Source organism: Cygnus atratus, chromosome 6 (assembly GCF_013377495.2).
Source record: "Cygnus atratus isolate AKBS03 ecotype Queensland, Australia chromosome 6, CAtr_DNAZoo_HiC_assembly, whole genome shotgun sequence".
Taxonomy (NCBI): Eukaryota; Metazoa; Chordata; class Aves; order Anseriformes; family Anatidae; genus Cygnus; species Cygnus atratus.
In genome coordinates this window covers 32,566,550-32,586,418 of record NC_066367.1, presented here as the reverse complement: position 1 = coordinate 32,586,418, position 19,869 = coordinate 32,566,550, and the positions used below count along the sequence as shown (strand labels likewise).

The 19,869-nt window shown below is 45.0% G+C and overlaps 1 protein-coding gene across 1 annotated transcript in view; it reads right to left on the bottom strand.

Moving 5' to 3' along the window:
- Nucleotide 1: 1 nt before the first annotated feature.
- Nucleotides 2-19,869, bottom strand: part of GPR39 (G protein-coupled receptor 39) — a 73,346-nt gene continuing 53,478 nt past the window's right edge. The window contains exon 2 of the mRNA XM_035556130.2: nt 2-523. Within this exon, the coding sequence (XP_035412023.1) occupies nt 9-523 (515 nt within the window). The 3' untranslated portion in view covers nt 2-8. The remainder of the gene's footprint in view (nt 524-19,869) is intronic.

Sequence of the window (19,869 nt, the reverse complement as noted above, 5' to 3'; positions counted from 1 at the left end):
TTATAAAGTCATACTTCATTTTCACAAAGGCTGGTTTGTGTGTCTGGAGTGGGCTCTGAGCTCATCTCCAGTGGCATTACTTCCGAGCTGGGCTCCAGCGATTCAGGACCTGGTTTCTGTGGACTGCAGTTGTTCTCATTCTGAAAAGTACTTAAAAAAACTTTCTTGCTGCTCTTTGTAGAAGAATTACGCACAGAAGAAAAGAACAGTGGGCGCAGGGACCGTCTGCTCCTTGCTCTGGAGCTCAGGTTGGCTCTGAGGAACTTCTCTTTGTTGGCGTGCTGTATGGTCAGGTGGCAGCGGAGGACCTGCAGAAACACGCTGCGGAACTGCTGAGAGGAGATGTTGTACAGCAGGGGGTTCACCACGGAGCTGAGGTAGAAGAAGATGTCCGCAATGGGAAGAAGAGTGATGTACGCTCTGAAGTAGGGGACAGTCCAGTCCTGCTTTGGTTTCGCAGCAGCCATGATCCTTCTAACCTGGTTTGGCATCCAGCATATTGCCAGAGTTGCAACAATCAGCCCTGTGAACAAGAAGAGAAGCATAGAGTCACAGAATATCCCGAGCTGGAAGGGATCCATGAGGATCAGCAAGTCCAACGCCTGGATCCCCAAAGGACCACCCAAAAGTCAGACCACGTGTCTGAGAGCGTTGTCTCAGAGGGAGAAGTGTGCATATGCGGGAAAACAAAAAACAGAAAGGACCTAGTATCAGTTCTGCACTTACTGGTTAGGAAATAGTACCAGTTTTTCAGTGTTTTGCTTAACAGCTTTTTCTGCCAGTAGCATTTTTTGTTTGTTTGTTTGTTTTAATAACTGTTACGAGGTCATTGCAGCATACGCTACGGACAAAAGATCGCACAGTGCTTGGATAGTGTTTCTTTGTACCTATTGCCATTTATTAGTTTTCGAGGCGTTCTTTCATCGATGCCTATATCTTTGGAAAGAATGGATCTTTGTTTTGGTCTGTGTTCTTACACTTTTTATGTTTTTCCCTTTATTTTGAAAAACAAATGAACAAAATAAATAGAACCTATAGCCATATAAGATCAGGCAATACCCAAAAGAGATCAGATTCTTGTTTGTACTTTACAAAAAAAGAAGAAACTGTATGCATAATAATATATTTGGTGTTATTTTTGGTAAATTTCCTCTTACAGAAGATATTTTTAAGTAAAATATGTATGGATCTTTTTATGGTAATTAAGATTTGTTGGGCTTTCTTAAAATCGAATTCCAGTGGAATTAAATTATGAATGTAAATGAGAAAAACCCGAGCCTAATCATGAAAGTGTAAACAGTTTCAGATTATAAATTATGTTTAAAAATGTGGTATCCGACCATTCTGTATTTATATGTAGGTATAAATACACGTTGCTGCATCACTAATGGCATTAAAAAGGGGGTGGCTTAAGTGCTGGATGTGTGAAAGTGCTGCCTCTGCGGACTGGCATTCAGCGGAGCTGCAGCAGCGATGCCGTCCTCAGAAGTGCAGTCCTGGAGAGACGTATCGGTGACGGGCGAGCTCTGCTCCCACCAGGAGATGGAGCAGGGGAAGGGCACCCAGGACGGGCACCCCACGAAGGGCACCCCAGTCCTCACTGGCACCCACTGCTTCCAGCACGCACAGGCGCTGGATGTGCTGGCATCTTACATGAGCTGTGAGGTACAGGAGATAATTCCTCCTCAGTGCTCCCCCTCAAAGCTTTACTTCTGAAACGAAATAGAGCCACAAGTTTACTGTTTCCACTTTGTTTTTCTCTTTGCAGGAAGCGTGCCTTAAGTGAATGCTTCAGAGGGAGTGCAAGCTGCAGGCTGCCTTCCCTGCTGCAAGTGCACAAAGTAGTAGAGAGTATTTTGCTGGTGCGTGGTTTGCCTTTCCAGAGACACTTGTGGTTTTTATTTCCTGCAATGCCATGCCTCCTTTCCCAGCAGAAGCACAGAAAGGTTTTAATTCTTACCTGTGTAGAATGGCAGATGCCCCCATTAAACAGATCACTGTAGGAATGCAATTCTGAAACAGTACATTCCCACTGTTTTCAAGCCAGAAAAATGGTATTTTACTAGTGAGAAGACATGAATATAAGGGGAAGGGTGGAAGAAAACAAAGTTTTTTTACTTGGAAACTGCCAGAACTTGAACAGGGTATTTCCCCATTCCCTCCACCACCATCTCCATCAAAGAAAAGGCATGAAACGTCACGTTTTCTTAAAGAAGCTGATTTTCTTAATGAAAGCCATAATTATGATCTCACTGAATGACAGATACCAAATAAAAGTCGTCTTTTTGCTCATGTGCTTCCCTAATCACATAATGTCACAGCAAAAGTAGTCACTTAATGTCATGGTAATTTTGGAAGGATGGGGAAGTAGCCTAGCTGAAAAATACGGCAATAGATTTACAGGGTTGGGGGAAGGACGACTAGGAAGCCTATTTTTAGTAGGCAAGTGATAAAAGCGGACGTCTTCGCCATTTTCTGTTCTTTAACTCCCCTTACTTCCATTAGTGACAGGCTCTTTATTCTCGTCCCTGTTCTTACACAGTCCCGTGCCCCTGCTTGGCTGCCCGACTCTTTCCCCGACTTCTTGCCTCATTTGTTTCAGCTCCTGGAGTGTCTCTGGCATAAACTGATCTCCATTTTTTTATTAGTCCTGCTAATTTATTTTTTTTTTATCTGCTGTCAGCATAACAAATACAGGGATAGTGGTCCTGGCACGAACTGACAGAAAACAAGGAGCCCCAAGCAGTGACTTTTGCTGAGCCTTATAAAAAGATCGCAGTGTCATGCTGCCGCTCTTCTGTGGTGACTTCTTCTCCTGTGCAGCTTAAACACAAAGCCCACAAACCAGAGCCTGCAAAGTTCTTGCCAAATTTTACCATATGATCCCTTTCAAGGGGAAAGAAAATAAGCTCTATTGTGTAAAATTTGTGTTATTAGTTACAGAAAGGATATTTCATCATCCTGATTAATAGTTTCCTAAATTATGAATGATGCTGTGAAAAACTGGGCAAACACTGCGTGCATTCAGTTTTAAAGCTCTTATGCAGTGCACTGAGAAGTCTAATTTTTCACTTGTATCTGAATTCTTTGCCATTGACCTTTCTTTTAAGGCCAAACTGCCAAACGCTTGAGATTCCCCCTTATATCCTTCAGAGACTTTTGTTCTGGGCAATTGAATATTTCGTTGTCTGTACAGCCAGTGAAAAATGAGCTGCTCGTGCCCTTGCATAGTATGGAGGAGGTTAGACTTTTTTGGGTTGGGAGGAAATGTCTGTAAAACTTCCTCATTTGCCACTGATAAGTAACTGAATTTTTACACTTGGACAAAAAAAAAAAAAAAAAGGCATATTGGTTCAAAGGAGCTGCACCATAGAAATAAGCATCCTGACAAATTCACAGTATTTTTTCCAGCTGTTCACACTTAAAAGTATGAAGTAAGCCTAAGTGCATCAAAAGAAAAAGCTTTATGTTCAGACCTTAACAGATTAAATATTTTGACTGAATTATTGCTGCAATTTGAACGTGTACACAGGCTATATAGATTTTAATCTTGTAATGTAATGTGCAGAAGGTGCTTAAATAACTTCATATCAACTCAAATGTAAAACAAACTGCATCTTATATCAGTACTCATGCACTTTTTCCCTAGCACTTGCTGCCTGCTAGGAATTAAACTCCTTCACATTTCATCTCATATTGAGCTTCCCTTTCCAATCCTTCTTATTAAAGTGAAAACAATTAGTAGCTCCATTTATTTTATTTTATTTTATTTTATTTTATTTTATTTTATTTTTCTGTTTTCCTGCCTACTGCACTGAAGTGACATGCTAGGTGAGAGCAGAGATTTATCTCCCATGGAATAATGATGTTTATAAACAGAGTGATGCTGTGGTCCAGTGACCTCCACCCCTGGTGCCTGACATTTCCCACACAGGTTTGAATCACTGGATTTAATCTTCAGAAGTGCATCAGACTGTGCCACCAGAAGCCAGGAGACCTTGTGTTACCTAATTGACTATGTGTAAGTGAATACACCACCTTTTAAGTAAGTGTTTGAGCTTATAATTCGTTTAACATTGATGTGCATATTTCAATGTAACAACAACAAAAAGCAGACATGAAAAGATCCTTGACTAAAACCATTTTAAAAAGCTAAGCCATAAATAAGAACTGCCACGTTCAATTACTATTTTAGTCTGAAAAAAAAGAATAAACCAACAACAAACAAACACTAAGCCTCTTAAAAAGTAAAGCATACAAATCTAACAATAATTTAAATTTGGCAATTGTTATTGTAACTTCCCAAAAGTAGATCTTATAGTATTAATTCTTAATACGTGACAAAGGATCATTTAAGTAGTAAAATAAACCTAGCGTTTAAGTGCCAATAATATAAATATGCGTCGCTGGCACGGAATACAAGTTTGGCAGTCATCTCTCCCTTAGCAATACTTTTTATTACTCAGAACATTCCTCTGGGCCATAGGGGACTGAATTAAATTCATTATGAACTTTATTGGGAAGGATTTTAAATACATGCAAATGTCTGGTAGAGCAGAGAGGGCTTCCTTCACCACCTTCCCAGGTTTTGATTGTTCTTCCGTTAACAGATTCTTTTCGTCTTTTTTTTATTATTTTTTTTTTTTCTGGACCTGGGCACTTAAATCTTTCCCTGTCTGTATTCCCACATTTCCCCTCTATCTTGGCCGCTGCCAACCAACCACAAAACTTGGAATCATCTACAAAATTGTAATCGTCCTTAGGAAATGCCAACACAATCCTGTATCTGGCTGCCATCGCCATTAACCAAGGCTGTTGTAACTGAGGCCTGGTGAGTCAAGGTCTGCAGGACCGCTGCTACCCTAATCACAGCGAGCTCAAACAGGGTTAAGCCTCAAGCTTTGTTTTTCTGTGAGTAATGGCACAAAGGAGGCTTCTCAACATCTGCTTGTAAACTGACATTTAAATGGCAATTGCCAGTGGAATATAAGCATATGGTTACTGAGTTATGACTCGAGTGCAGGCTGCGGTGCCGCTGGTTCAGGGGGAGGTTTTCTGTTTGAGCACTCATTTTGCACGTGCGTACTTGGCCCAGCTTTATACTCAAAGGTATAGCGTGACATTTGCCCCGTGCCTTAGCCACAAAGTCTTCGTACCACAGAGTTATCAACTTCTAAAAGATGAAGATACTGAGAGCATCCCTCACCATTAAGTTTGCCATCACCAAGCAAAATTTTAGTCAGGAGAAAAGCACTTGGCCCGTTTGACTCTGCCAACCGTGGCTTTGAAAATAGGAGCAAACACACCTCTCTAATCAGGTTCTTGAGGGTTGTAAGCGCCATCACTGCTAAACTCTGGAGAAGAAGAAAAAAACTCTAGCACTAATTAAGGATGTTGCTCTCAGGAGGTGGGTTTGGGGCATGTCATGTGCATTATTTTAACCAGGACTCAAAACCATTGTTTTCCATTACAAATAAGGTCATAAGTCATCAGTCTGTTGTCTTTCTAGCTTTCATGAAGAAAACAAAGAGCCACAAAACGCACCGTGGTTTTGGGTGCTGAGGTGACCTTCCAGACGCAGCTCAACGCAGCGCCGTCTTCCAGCGCCTGCTGCTGCTTTGCACCCCTGCTGCTGCAGTAGTCTGCCTGTGACAAGTCGCCTGCCGTATGCCGACTGTCTACTGACAATTGCCAGTTTACAAACTGCTGTTGCTTTCGCTGCTGCAGCTCTGAATTGCCAGCACAGCAAGGAAACCAGCCGGCACGGCAGCGAGCGGCGGCAGGTGCGGCCTGGCAGTGCTGCGGGCAGCAGGAGCGGGGCCTGTGGGGCGGCCTTCGCCTCGGTGCCTTCCTGGCATTGCTGCTCCCGGCAGGCAGGTGTTTGGGGAAGGTCTGGGCTCTGCCGGCAGCTGGGCTGAGCGCCAGACCCAAACTTGCAGCTTTGAGCAGCCTCTGGCGAGCAGCTGACGCTCAGCCCAATGTGTGAAGCAAGCCCCTCTCCACCCTGTGTGGGCTGGCAGAGAGGAAGGCGCCTTGCCTGCGACACCCACTCTGTTTATTTCCCACCTCTCCATCTCCCCTCTGTTTGAGGTCAGGAGGTTTAAAAGCACAGTCCGGAGAGGAACAGAGGCACTACTTGATAAATGTGTCACTACAGCCTGAAGCATGTGCTGACGGCCTTTGTGTCCCTGAGGCCGAGCCCTGAACTGACACTCAGTGCCACCACGCTCGCATCCTTTTTGTGCTGCTCAGCCTCGTCTTCTACCCAGGAAACCTCCGTCCTCTTGTTCTCGAAGCCCCAGAATTGGGACCAAAAAGGAGAGACGGGGCAGATGGGAAGGATAAGCCCTCAGGCACTTTAAATGTCTTCTTGCCCACACACACTTTCTTCTTGGAAGAGATGCAGGTGGCCCAAATATGCCACTATTCTCCACGGTATTAACGAATGCCCAGAAATAACATTTCAGCTGGCACTCAGAGTGCCACACGTAACACAGGCATGAGATAAACTTAACACAAGGGTCCTAACAGACTTGCGGATGTCCCCGTTATGCTTTAAGAGCATCATTTCGTAGGTGGCGGTTCCCATGTGGCTCCCAGACTCTTGTCAGGTTGTGCCCCGCGCTCGGCTCTACCTCTCGCTTTCTGTAAAGCAGATCTCACTTAGTTACAGAGTCACTAGGGGAAGCACCACCAAAAAAAAACCACTGTAAAAACAAAAATGATGGTTCTGCTGCCCCCTCTGCTACTGACAGCTAGCTTCACATTTCCTAAAAATCAATGGCTCAATCCTGTACTCAGTGCAGTGTCACAACCATCAATAAGAGTTTTTTTTTGAGTGAGGCCTGCAGTGTGCTCCATGTACAGGACAAAGCATCTCATGAAGATTGAAACAGGAAAAGAATTTTAATATAAAACTCCTTTTTCCCTTCATCACCCACATGCAACTTCCCTCTGCTGAAGGACAAACATCATCATAATAATAACCACATATTGATGTATGCTGAGGTGAATATAAAAATGTATTAACCTGAGAGATAAATATTGACGCTGCTTTGTCTGTGTCAATATTTAGTTCAAGGGACAATAAATTTTGATATTCACTGAAACAAGTCAATAGATGCATTGCTACATACATTTTGTATGAGCTCAAATTATTCAGTAACTCTGCTCCTTTTATCCTCAACTTTCAGAATCATGGATTTGTCTTTCAAAAATGCTTCCCTGCAAGTGAAGGAGGTAATATGTAAACTATCCCTATCCAAGCAGTAACTACAGGGTAGCTTTGAGACGGTATGGCCAGTGGGTAGCTCACAGTGATAAAATCCAGCCCCTTCTCCGCCTGTGCTGGGAATGCAAGGATAACAAGGACAACAGAGTTAGCAAGACATTTTTGTTGCCAGCACAAGCAGACAAATCTCAAGCACTCAAGGAGCAGCTCTGGCAAAGAAAACTCTGCCCTTCTCGGAATGGGTTTAAACTGAACAGAAGTCAGCAACCAACTAATCTTTATAAATGCTGCTGGAATAATTGAGTATATGGCCTGGGCCAAACAGTCAAAAACCATGTCCTACTAACAGCTGGCAGCAAAAAAACAATGGGCCAGGAATTCCCGTAGCTTTCAGAGGGATCTGGTCCACCTCGTGCTCACTGTGCTCCTCCCAGCCTCACGGGTGGCCTACGACAACGATATGTCCCATTAGCGAGCTCTGTTTGCTGGTCAGGACAGTGCAACCCCACAAAATGGTGCAATAAACGGAAGGCACTGAGAAGCAGCAAGCGGTCTCTTGGTACAATAAATGAAATAAAAGGCCCACGAGGCCTTGCTGCAGCTGAAGCCCTGGGCCACCCAGCCATGTGCCCACTGGGGTCCTGTCCTGCCTGAGCCTGGCGACGAAGGAACACCATGGACAGCACGTCGGCAGCTCTGCAGCCACGGGACAGGCTCTGATGTGTGCTACCAGGATTCCCTCCAAAGGGAGCTAACCCCAAAGGAACCTGCCCAGAACATCTGTGCTTTGGAGCAGAGACGCATCTGTTGGACTTCATTCTTTAGAGCCAACAAACTGCACGTTGGTTGAGAAACACCGATGTCCCCGTTAAACAAGGATAACGTAACGAGAGGCTTCCACGGAGCCAAACCCAAGTCCGTTTCCAGTATGTGCATTTGTCAGTCCCCACATCTGGGACTTGCAGAGCACAATGGTAAAACCTTTTCTGACTGCAATGTTAAAACACGAGAGCTTCTGTGGATCCCTTCGCACGCACTCCGCAAGCAATGGCAACCAGCAGTGTTCAGAGCAATAAGCTGATTTTGCGTTGCACTGTCACTTACCAGCCCCCAGCAGTTAGGTGGAGTGATACTGGGTGCATCTGAAGTTGTCAGGGGAACGCAGCTATACAGAATATAATTAGTCAGGACACAAGTGTTAACGGTTTTGCTTCTTTGCAATTTAAAATATCTGACAATTATCTTCAGTTCTTAGCAAGGTCAAGTTTTGCTTCTCAAATATTTTTAAATACTGTCATTTCGCAGTGCAAACACCAGTAAAAAGTGCAAATACTCCATGAAGTTTCATGACCGAATTATCGTTACTGAACACGAGCAGCCTTTCTGCAAAGCGGCGATTAAAGTCACGAGGTGCTTTTACAAGACATACATGCTCATACATTACGGGAGGAAATCATGTTAGCGTTAATACTTAAAAATGATGATGGAGACGGTAACACATTCACAGCCACCATTACGCAGCGACAAAAGCACCTCTGAAAATCCTCCCCACATGAGTTCCTGCCTTTAATGGAGTTATTTCTTCCGTTCTTTATATTAAGACCTGTACTTCAAATATGAGTTTATCTCGCTCCTTGGCTTCAATCTTTCAATTGAAAATTTCATCTTAGAGCTTGTCATCAGCTACAATTCAGCCTTAAATGCGCACAGCTTTATGCACCAAGGACGATTCTGTCTGTGCTGCTGTACCCAGCAGCATCCACCCAAATGGAGCAGCACGCGCATCCCGCAGCGCCTCGAGCTCCCGGCTCGCTCCGACGAGGCGCCGCAGTGCTGTGGCCAAAGCCAGATGTTTGTTCCCCCTGCACAGCGAGGGACCAGGAAGGGCAGGAGCTGACAGGAGGATTTTGGAGAGTCCCTTGTCCACTTTGTCACTTCCCTTCGTGTGGGCGGGTAAAGACTCATGCGATCGTTACGCCTGACAGTAAATACCAACGTGGCATTTGAAGCAGTGATCGACTGCTCCATGTCGTTCAGGTGCCCATCTCATGTGGTTTATCGATAAGAGCTACAGAATCCAGCATCAGCTTTCGGGTCATTCATTTCCATTCGTGGCAGCAATTCTCCAGTAAAAACATGACATTTTAAATCAGGGCTACTTCAGGGGGAAAGAAGATGAAGAATGTTGTGGAAATAGACAGAATCACCACCTGAAGATGTACTGTGGTATAATAAATATATTTTAAACTCTTCTTCAGAAATTTTAATATTCCAGTTGTCAGAAAAGACATGCTTATTGGAAATGGTTATTTCTGCATCGAGAAAATATTTTTTTAAAATGCCAGTATGGACACAAATGTGTAGAAGGGAACAAGTTTAGTTTTTAATTGATGCTTCTTCCTTGCAAAACAAATTTTTGCCATGGTTGCTTTGATTTCCTTTTAGAAAGACTGAAGTCTCGTTTTCTTTCTGCATTGGCAAAACAATGGAAAAATACATTTTCCATACAAATCTCATTTAAATTCAGTGTTCTAACTAGCAAACACAATTTGGAATGGAGAGGTTTTTTTGTTTTTACATTACAAAATCAGCCATTGCAACATTAAACAGCTCATCTATTGCAATTCAGCAGGAGAAATCATTGAACAATCAACTGCAGAATACAAATACAGACAAACAAAATATTAGCTCAGCAGACACATGAGATGCCCGTGAGCTTTGCCAGAAAGACAAGCTTGAGCTACATGCTATATGGAACCAATCGTCTTAGGGGGAATCACTAAAGTTCTTCCTAAATGAGAGAGGTATAACCAATCTCCGAGTCAGACTGTTGTACCAAAACCCCTCAAATGAAGAAAACTTGCAGGCTTCGTAGCTAGCAAGATGAAAATGGCATTATTGATGCACAAATGGTAGTGAGATCAGGACTGCCAGCTGCTTTAAAAAACAAACACAATTGGAGCTTATGCTCAGCAGCCTAAGTGAGAGAAGAAACCAAAGCAAATCGCCATAGCAATTACGTGCAGCTACTCAAATTCTACAGCAAAACCCGAGATAGGAAGCAGCATCCTGGGGGCAGACGAGCGGGAACACACGGAGGCAGAGGTGGTGGCAATGGCACAGAGGCTGGCAGCTCGGGGGCTGCGCCTTGGGACCAAGGGTGACATGGTTGTCGTCTTCTGTCCCTGAGGAAGGCGGCTGAGACAGCCCTGTGAGACGCCGGTACCTCCATCACCCTTGGTGGGAGGAAAAGAAGAGTTCCAGGGCTGCATCGGACTGGTCCTCCTGTTTCTTTCCCCACCTCTGGTTCACAATCTGGCCACAATGCTTATGTGGGCATCCCAGATCCTTTCTGGAGCTAACCCCTGCTGCACATGGCTTGCCTTTGCTGCTCGTGTATAGCAGCACACTGTACAGGCTTATTCCTCCTGCCAAGGCCGCCTGCATCGCCCAGAGGTACCCCTGGCTGTGGGAGAGGTGCCCGGTGAGCCACATCATTCTTTTTGCCCACTAAAGGCCTGACGTGGGCAGGTGAGGGGCAGCCCAAAGGACCCCACATTCTTCTAAGCATGCCGACAAGCTTCCCTTTCTGACAATGGAGAGTATTTTTCTGCTGTGAATGGATTCCTCTTTTTTTCAGATGGGAAACAATAAACAAACGCGGTCAGAACGACAGCCAAAGTTTCGCATGTCCTCAGAACCAATTTGCTTTAAGGCTTAAGGAAGACCATAATCAGCAGGAGAGCTACAAAGACTTTCTTGCCTGGAAAGTGTGTCGTGAGAAATGAAAGATATTTTGGGGTGAAAGACCACTGTCTTTTGGAACGAGTGGGGAGAAGGGGAACATCTGCTTCAGGCACCCCCAGTACAGTTACAGGGGCGATTTCAAAGCCACAGGTGCACAGAGATTGAATTCCAGTCCGAGTCCTCGAAGCGTGCCCTGGCAGGCGTGTTAATGGAGGAAACATGAAGTAACCATGGCACGGCAAGGCAGTTTTAGTCTTTAAACTAGCCCACGCTTTGATAACTCAGATCAAAGCCTTGGGTAGCAGTGAAGCTCCGCGCTCACAACCAAGGAAGATGCCCCCGGTCCCCGGCTCCCCTCCTGGAGCCTTCTCCAGGGCACAGAGCCATTTCCATTCAGCGAAGCTTCCCCTCTGCCGACACCTGTATCTCCCTTTATTCACATTTCAGAGCTCTCCAGAGAATCATAATGAGTGCAAACATGTCAAAACCACCTTTCTCAATCCTTTTCGAGGAGTATGTGTACAAGACAAAGAGCATTCCTCCCCCCGGCACCACCTTGCAGGCAGCCTAATTCAAAGCCCGTGAGACTAAAGCCTCCCCGTGTCGGGTGAGGAGGCGAATGCGCTCATCGAATGCGAGCACCGTTTGGTTTGGGAGCCCTGTGCTTGTGCTGTGATATTTGCTCTTTGCTTTGGGAGCTGTTGGGGGCTCGCAGAGCGCCTCAGCCAGCCGGCACGCAGCGAGAGCTCACAGCACACGTGAGGCTGCCGTTCGTCCTCCCTCCCAGGTGCACGCTCCGTCTTGCATCTCAGTATTACCGAAAGATGCAGCTCATTTTCCTATAACGTACAGGAAGTAAACCCCCTTATAATCATTTTTAACTTTAGAAAAAAACAAACAGTGATGTTCCTTTCTTTACCCAAGCCTTACAGGGTATGTTTTTGCTGTCCATTTAGCTCTCTTTTATTTCCTTGAGGAGAACCCAGAGCTAACCAGAGTATTCCAGGTGGAATTGGAGCACGGAGCTTTCTCTATCTTTTGTAGCACCTTTCCAAGAAACACTATGAACTAGCAGATATTACTGCAGACCTGAGAAAACTAATTAAGCCGGAGCTCCGACTACCCGACAGCTTGCTCTCTCCCTTTCTCCTAAAAACTACAGGGACGAGAGCATGTGTTTTGGAGGAAATCCTGTAAATAAGAAAGAGGAACCACAATGTGACAATGCGTGTGATTCAATTATGCCGTTTTTAATGGAAATTCTGGAATCTGGCGATAAATGTGATGATTTCTGGAGCACAGTGCAGATGCAGGGGATTTTAACGAGGACTAAATCTACCTGACTGTGAGTTACCAAGCACTTTTCCTCTTCTAGCCTCATGCAGCTGGCTCCAGCTTTGGGCACACAGGACCACGGTGATGAAGACTTTTCCAATTACCCTCCCACATATAATAAATATATGAATATGAAAGAAAGAAAGATGACTAAATATCAGCATTCACAGCAATCATAAGCATTGAAGGACTTCCCTATGCACCTTATATTCAACTGCTGGTCTTTAGTTTGACCCGTTCCATGACAGAAATAAATACTCCTACTGCTTCTGACATTGCCACATAATTCAGTAGCTGCTCTGCCCCCATTAACATAGCTAGAGCCACTAGACTTTCATTGCTCATCCCCTTTCCTGTGATATCTTATTCTGAAATAACTTCTATCAGACCTATCAACTAAGCCATCTTGGTAAGAAAGATTCTTAGAGTCCTTCTTCTTGAGCTTTGTAGGGTTTTCACCTACTAAAGAATGAAATGCTTACTCCCAAGAGCTAATAGAAAAAAAAAAATCTTAAAATAGTCAAGATTATGAGATTAAAATAAAAAGTCTAAATTCTCTTCTCCTCTGGCAATAAACTTCTTCAACTAAGTCACAGAGCAAAGGACAAGCGGCTCTCTCCCAGGATCTCTGGGCAAAAATCACCTCTTACTTCTTGAAGGAAGAGAGCAAAGGGCTGAGACTTGGTGCTGCAGAGACCCTGGGCAGCTGCCCTTACAGGCACAGCCTTCCTCCTAAAGGAAATCGGGGAACCTGATTTTTGGTGGTAAAGCCTATGGCAGCAAAACAAGGCAGGAGATCTGCTCTGGGGCACAGGCAGGATCCTTGATCACTTCAGGCAGCTGGCGTACACACGGTCCTTTAATTCAGTTCCATGCACCTGGCAAAAAATGCCAGCTGATCTGCTACAAGAATCATCCACCTGCAGCCCGGAGCCAGCATCTTCAGGAAACAGATATTTCTCTCCTACTGCTTTCCATTTACCCAAGTTAACTTTACTGGACAAAAAAAAAAAAACAAAAACCTGCGGAGGTGGAAACTAATTCAAGTTAGGTAGGAGCAATCACGTACGCAGGTAAACAACAAGAAACAGTACGGAGGAAAACCATATTTAAAAAGGCTGCTGCATAACACTGGAATTGCACTTGTGCTGCTGCCCTGTGACACCTCATTACCTCCGGGACTGCAGCAATCCTGCTGCCCCCACCTGGAGCAGCACAATAGGATCAGATGCTGAACGCAGCTCAAGATGTATTTAATTAGCAGCTGATCAGGAAGACTAAAATTACTCATTTTTAGCTTCCAATAATAGGAAAATGATTTCATTTCTTACTAGCGCAGCCACATTTCTACAAAATCCTGTATTATTTCTTTTAATTCTGTGTGCAGTCGATCATATTACTGTGCCCTACAGGAGGGTTTCACTAAGTACTTGGAAAAAAAAAAAAAAAAACAGGCACAGTATAGAAAAGCATCACAGTATACTATGAAGACTCACGCTTAATTTTACGTTCTTTATTTGGCCAAAATAGTTGTAGTTCTGCACTCAAACTCATATTTGTAATAAAAACCCCACTCAGCTGTTCATATACTAAAGAAACAATTCATGACTAAATAATGTGCCAATTCAAAAGCAATCTCTCTAAGCTACAGGAAACCTCTTGAGTTGCTAGCCTGAACAAAATGAAGCCTCAACAAAATTAACCACTTTGAAACTAAATGAAAATTTAGCAAATTGATCTCAACAAGAAAATCTTATGTACAATGCTACGTTTTTAGCAACAATAGAAAAGCCTGTTAGAGATCACCTTTGGAAAAAAAAATGCCAATAAATCAGAAGATGGTGTTATTGTTTGTTCATTTTTCTAAAGCAGCATATTTAACTTTATAATGGGACGGTGGGTAAGAGCAGAAAGGAAAAAAGCAGGAACCAAAAAGTGGGATGTTTTATTAAAAGGGGAGCTCTTTCTCCTTGCTTTACTTTTACTCCACCTCTTGGTGCACGTGGCACCTCACGAACATCTCAGCTCCACAGACACTGGGACCAGAACGCAGCAGCCACCCTGGTGTAGAAGTGAGCAGTGTAACTAGCGGAGCAAAATGGCCACAGATCAAAATGACGAGGCTGCTGGAGCAATTTACACCACCAAGAGGAAGAGCAGGAGTGACAAGATGCAAATGCTGCAGGTGCAGTCATCCAGCAGTGCAGCAGGAGTGTAAAGGGTAACGGAAGAGGGGGACAGCATGAAGGGAGAGTCGAAGGCAGTGACCGTATCAAGAATCACTTCTTTTTCTGAAGCGGCGTGCCACAGGAGCATGTTATTCCCACTGATCCAGCAAATGATTCTGTTTTCCGTGGCGGTGGTTTCAAGGAAATGAGGGGCTGGGAGAGAAGCTCTGGTCATGCGAAAGCACAATTGCAACTGGAAGCTGATTGTGAACAAGAGTCAGATGAGAACACCTTTAGGGAGGGCGCAGAGCTCAACCTCGTCCAGGACTGCTAGGGCACAAAATGGCAGTTACGCAATTAGCAAGCAGAAAAGGATTTTTTTAATTAAGAAGAAAAAGGTCAGCAGGCTCAGGGCTGGGATGAGAGGCTGGCGTTGGTGCTGGTGTATGTGGCAGCAGCAGGCAGGGGCTGCTCCCCAACCGAGACACTTACTGGGTGGGTTTGGGTGTTTCAGCAGGCTGCCCTCCACCAGGGCCTGGGGGCAAAACTGAAAGACTGATGTAACAAGATAAGCAGCAGCATTAGACATGTGGGACTCAAAAGGACATCTAACCCACCCAAAGCTTTAAGAAAAAGAATTTGCACTGCACATGTCTATGGAACAAGTTTTGTTTTTTTTTCTTTTCTAATTAAGCAGTATTGAAATATGCAGACTGTGCGCTGTTCTCGCACTCTGCTTGAATTAGTGATTTACAATGTCAGTTTACTTCTAGTTCCACACCTGGAAATGAGAGATAAATCAAACGATAAGCTGCCGATGACGGTCTCAAAATGGAGAGCACTTTACCCAAGAGTTCCTCGGAGCTTGCTGAGCTGGCACTGCCTTACAGCAGACGCGGTAAGATTATGAATTAATGGCAGGGGCTGAGGCCAGCTACCACCCTGTAATGAACTTCACCGGTGTGCGTGCTATGTTTTGAAGGGAAAAGAGAGAAAAAAGGCACTGCCTTGCTTCAGGAACAAATGTGCGTTAGCGACCTGTTTTCCAGGAGCACTGAGCACACCTCGCAGTGAAGGTCCCTTGTGAGCCCAAGAGCCGCAGGTACCTCTCAGGTATGTGGAGAAATCCCCAGAGAAGGGCAATGGCCCCCATCCCCGCTGCTTGGCAAGAACTGAAAACATCTCACAGCACGTCCACGGTGCTAACACCAGCCAGCATGGCTCGGCATGTCCCCGAATGCTGTGCCAAAGGCAGAAGTGCCCCATGTTGCCACACCAGCGAGGGCTGACCTTCCAGCTGCCGAAGAAACAGCAGCCGAATTTCCTGAAGCAAGTGAGATGGGCAGACGGGAGCACCCCACACCTATTCACTACCACAGCACCCACAGGTGTGTGACAGCGATGGGAACAGGGCCAGAGCAGCAAAACCCTTCTGAAATGGGACGTGAGATTTGTACGGCCTGTGCCGTCATCCGTGCAGAGGGGCAGCTTCCATGTGAGGGGAGGCTCTGCGCTACCACATCTCCTTGGGAAGCCCAGGCCCCAGCACAGGCCCCAGCACAGGCCCCAGCACAGGCCTACTCGTCCCCAGAGCCTCAGAGCAAGGGGGCAGAGGAGCCGGGAGCAAGGGAAGACAGAAAAGACCCCGAGGCCAGAAAGCAGAACAGCGGCACAGAGAGCCCAGGCGCGGTGGCGAAGGTTGTGTCTGTCTCCTAGAAACAGCTTCCAGAAACCGCTGCAGCTCGCTTATGCTGATCCAATCTGGGTTTTGCGTGCCCCTGCCAGGCAATTTGGCCTCCTCCCCGATAGCGTGCTGTTGGGTTTCAATGTAATGTGTCTGGGAAGTCTAATTGTTTCTTGAAGCACTTTCTCGCTCGTGAAATTCTTTAAAGCTGCTGTGCTCCGTGGCAATCAAAGTGTCTAAATAAATACACAGAAGTGCACTCAAGCCAGAAAACCTTCCAAGAAACCAATAGACTTTTCTTCCCCATTCAGTGCAGATCCAAGTAGTTCACAATTTCTTCTGTCAATGCCAGTCATGAACCAGAGCCCACTGCAGGCACAGGGGGTGCAAGGTGTTACACTACTGCTGCATGTAAATGCGACAGGATTAGCACCAGGGACACGAAAACATACACACACAATTTAAGCTGTACTCTCTTGAAGCTAATGGAAAAACTCTCTTAATATTGCACGTCAAAATGCCTGATAGTTGTAAATAACTTTTTCTGTGTTTAGCTCATATATAATGAAAAGGCTGTGAGCAAATGCAGTTCGGTACTCAAAGGAAGAGGATGCTCAAGCAAATGCGTTTTCAAAGTTCACATGCCAGAGACACTCACTGTGACACAGACAAACGCATTTCAGTGACAAAACACATGTTACAACTCTAATTATCAGATTTGTTATGCAGCTCTAAAAGCAAAAAAGGAGGCTGATCACACCTCCAGGCAGGAAGTTCCTATCCTCGCCAAGTGGAAATGCAAAACATAAGTTCACTTCGGATTAGGAAAATGAGACCAGAGGTAACACACAGCCATGTTGTATCTAGCTGCATGAAAGAAAGAAAGAAAGAAAGAAAGAAAGAAAGAGAGAGAAAGAGAGAAAGAGAGAGAAAGAAAGAAAGAAAGAAAGAGAGAAAGAAAGAAAGAAAGAAAGAAAGAGAGAAAGAAAGAAAGAAGGAAAGATAACATAAAGCCTTAAATGTGATGTTACCCACCACTCCTGATGAAGGCCTCCCCCATTGAGGAGTTTATCTTACAAAGTCTCATCTTACAAACAAAAAACAAACCTCACCATTTAATACAAAATAACCCCAAAACTCCCTAATTCACAGAAGAATGTCTCCACTCTTGTTAAACGTTAAATGCTTTACCATGACAATTAAATGACTTGAAAACTAAACCAAGTGACAGGTATATTTTTTCAAGATCACTGATCTTTCAACTAGGGGGAAAAAATCCCAGCTTTAATTGCACGGAGCTGCATATCATACTTCCCTCTCTTGAGATTTCATTATAGGCCTGAAACCAGAGAACTGCACTGCCAGCTCTTGCCTGCTCTTCCAGCTATTTCTGGTTTTTAATAATTATTCATTAATTGCACACTATGATAAGATCCTTGCTGTTTTGAAACATTTTCCCTCTGGCCCCCATACTATTAAAGACCCTGATTGCCTGCCAACAGCGTAAAATTAAAAATCAAAGCACTACCTCTGAAAGGTTTAATATGTGCCACATTGAAAGAGTTTCTACAGCTTACAGCCATGTAATTGCATCACCGGCTAACTGCACAATCTCTCTCAGCGTTTGAAATGTTTTCCTTTGAAACATTAGCCAGCTGAGAGCAGAGGTTTTGTTTAACACCCCGATCTACTCTCCGTGCATGCCGGAGTGTTGCGTGTCCCCCATGTCCTTCCCTGCTTCTTCTCTGCTCTGCCTGGGCGGCATCCCAGCCGCGAGGCCCCCTGCTCCTGCCAGGAGAGCAACAGATGGCAAGAAAAGAGGAGCCGTCAGTTCAGGCGGGAGATTAACACCAAAAGCATTTCATCAGCAGAACCTCCCCTCTACCCACCGTTAAAACCAGGTGTTGTTTTCTGCCTGTTGAGTCCCCCCTTATGCCCCTTTCATGCTGCTCCTGCCAGAGCTGCAGCCCCAAAGCCTCCCCTCCTGCCCCCGGCTGCCAGACCTGGCCGGACACCGCCTGCACAGCCCACAACTGCAGGAGGGACTGCTTTTAGCCATCAGCCTTTCGTTTATGGCTCTCCTCTTGAAAAGGGATGGAGTTTTCATATTTTGTCAAAACACGAAGGAGCGGGCGCCCCATGCCGCTGGCTGGAATAAATCCCAGCGGCTCCAGTGAAGCAGCAATGTGCAGCTGTGTCCTTTTGCTGAATCTGCTGAGCCCTCAATGTTATTTCTTCATCTAAAAATCTGATTTCTAAATCTTGTTTCTTCATCAGAAGGGTCACATGGATAAGGACAGGTCGCCTGCGACCAGCCTGGTGCGCACATCCTTACTACAGATGCAGCCTGAAGAAATTTGTGCAATTGAGTTGATCAAAGCTGGTTTAGACAAAGAAAACTGTGGGGATGTATCTTGCATTGATCGAGGCATAGTCATGATGTGCCAAAGGGGAATAAAGATGCCCTTCACACAGTTTGGCTGCTTTAATGATTTCAATATTAATTGTGCTCTTTCCCAGAAAAAGGCAATTTTCTACCTTCGTTTTTTTTGGACCTTGTGATTATCACGAGTGCCAAAAATTGTTTCATGCTTATAAAAGTGTACCTTAGCAAGGTATTCCTCTGCAAGTTCTCAAATGAAAAGGCTTTGATTGTTTGTATCTGCTTGTACACCGGTACACACTTCTCTCCTCATTCAAACTCCTGGTGCTGCCTGCGCTGTAATCTGTTTGTCCTTCCCTAATCAGGTTTCACTTTCACAGCACTTCTGAAAACTGCTCCTGCAGCCCCCAGGGAGCCTGCCTGGGAAGCTGGGTGGGTTCGTCCTGGCTCCTGCCTACCTCCAGATCGCTCTTCTTCTCCCTTATTCCCATACGATCACAGCAATTAAAAACAGAGGGATGTTGTGGATAAGATTAGATATTTTGGTAAAATAAATTATATCTCTCTTCACAATAGCCTTAGGGAGGGAGGAAAAGAAAAAAAAAAAGAAAGCTGGCCTTCATTTTGTTTTCTAAATCTAGATGTTGTATGATAAAGTGCACTCTTTGCTTTGCAGAGGTTTTCTGTATCCCAGGCTTCTGTATCCCCGAGGACGAGGGAGGCGGCTGGTGCTGGTGTGTGGGGCAGCGAGAGACACAGGGGGCAGTTTGCAGCGTTACATTTGTCAATATGGATTTAGGCTTGTAACATCAGGTACTGAGATCCTACAGGTCTTGGCCAGACTCAGGTCTAAAGATTGGACCTTAGAGTCTAATTTAAAACAAAATCCACACGTTGTAGTAGCTGTATTTTATTTTTTTAATGGAGTTGTACTGATTTACATTTGAAAGAAGTTTCCAGAGTAGAAAGTCAAACTGCTGACACGAAGAGCACTTCCCCACATTTGTAAAGATTTCCATGCAAACTGGTGCTCCGTACGGTGTGTTTGTTCAAAATCAGGAGATCATGAGGTAGAGAAGAATGGTACCACGTTAAGGACCAACTTACTAAATGAGAAATCCTCCAGTATATATAAAATATCAAAGCACTTCCATCCAGCTCAGTCCCTGTTCCTGTGCTGCAGTGCGCAGGGTTTGGCTCTGTGCAAGCCATGCAGGAAGGCAGCCGCTGGGTGCAGATCTGCTCTGCACTTCTCCTGCCCTGCTGTGGGACACCCCGTGCCCCTTGGGGCCAGGGGGAGCAGATGGGGCCCCAAAACTCT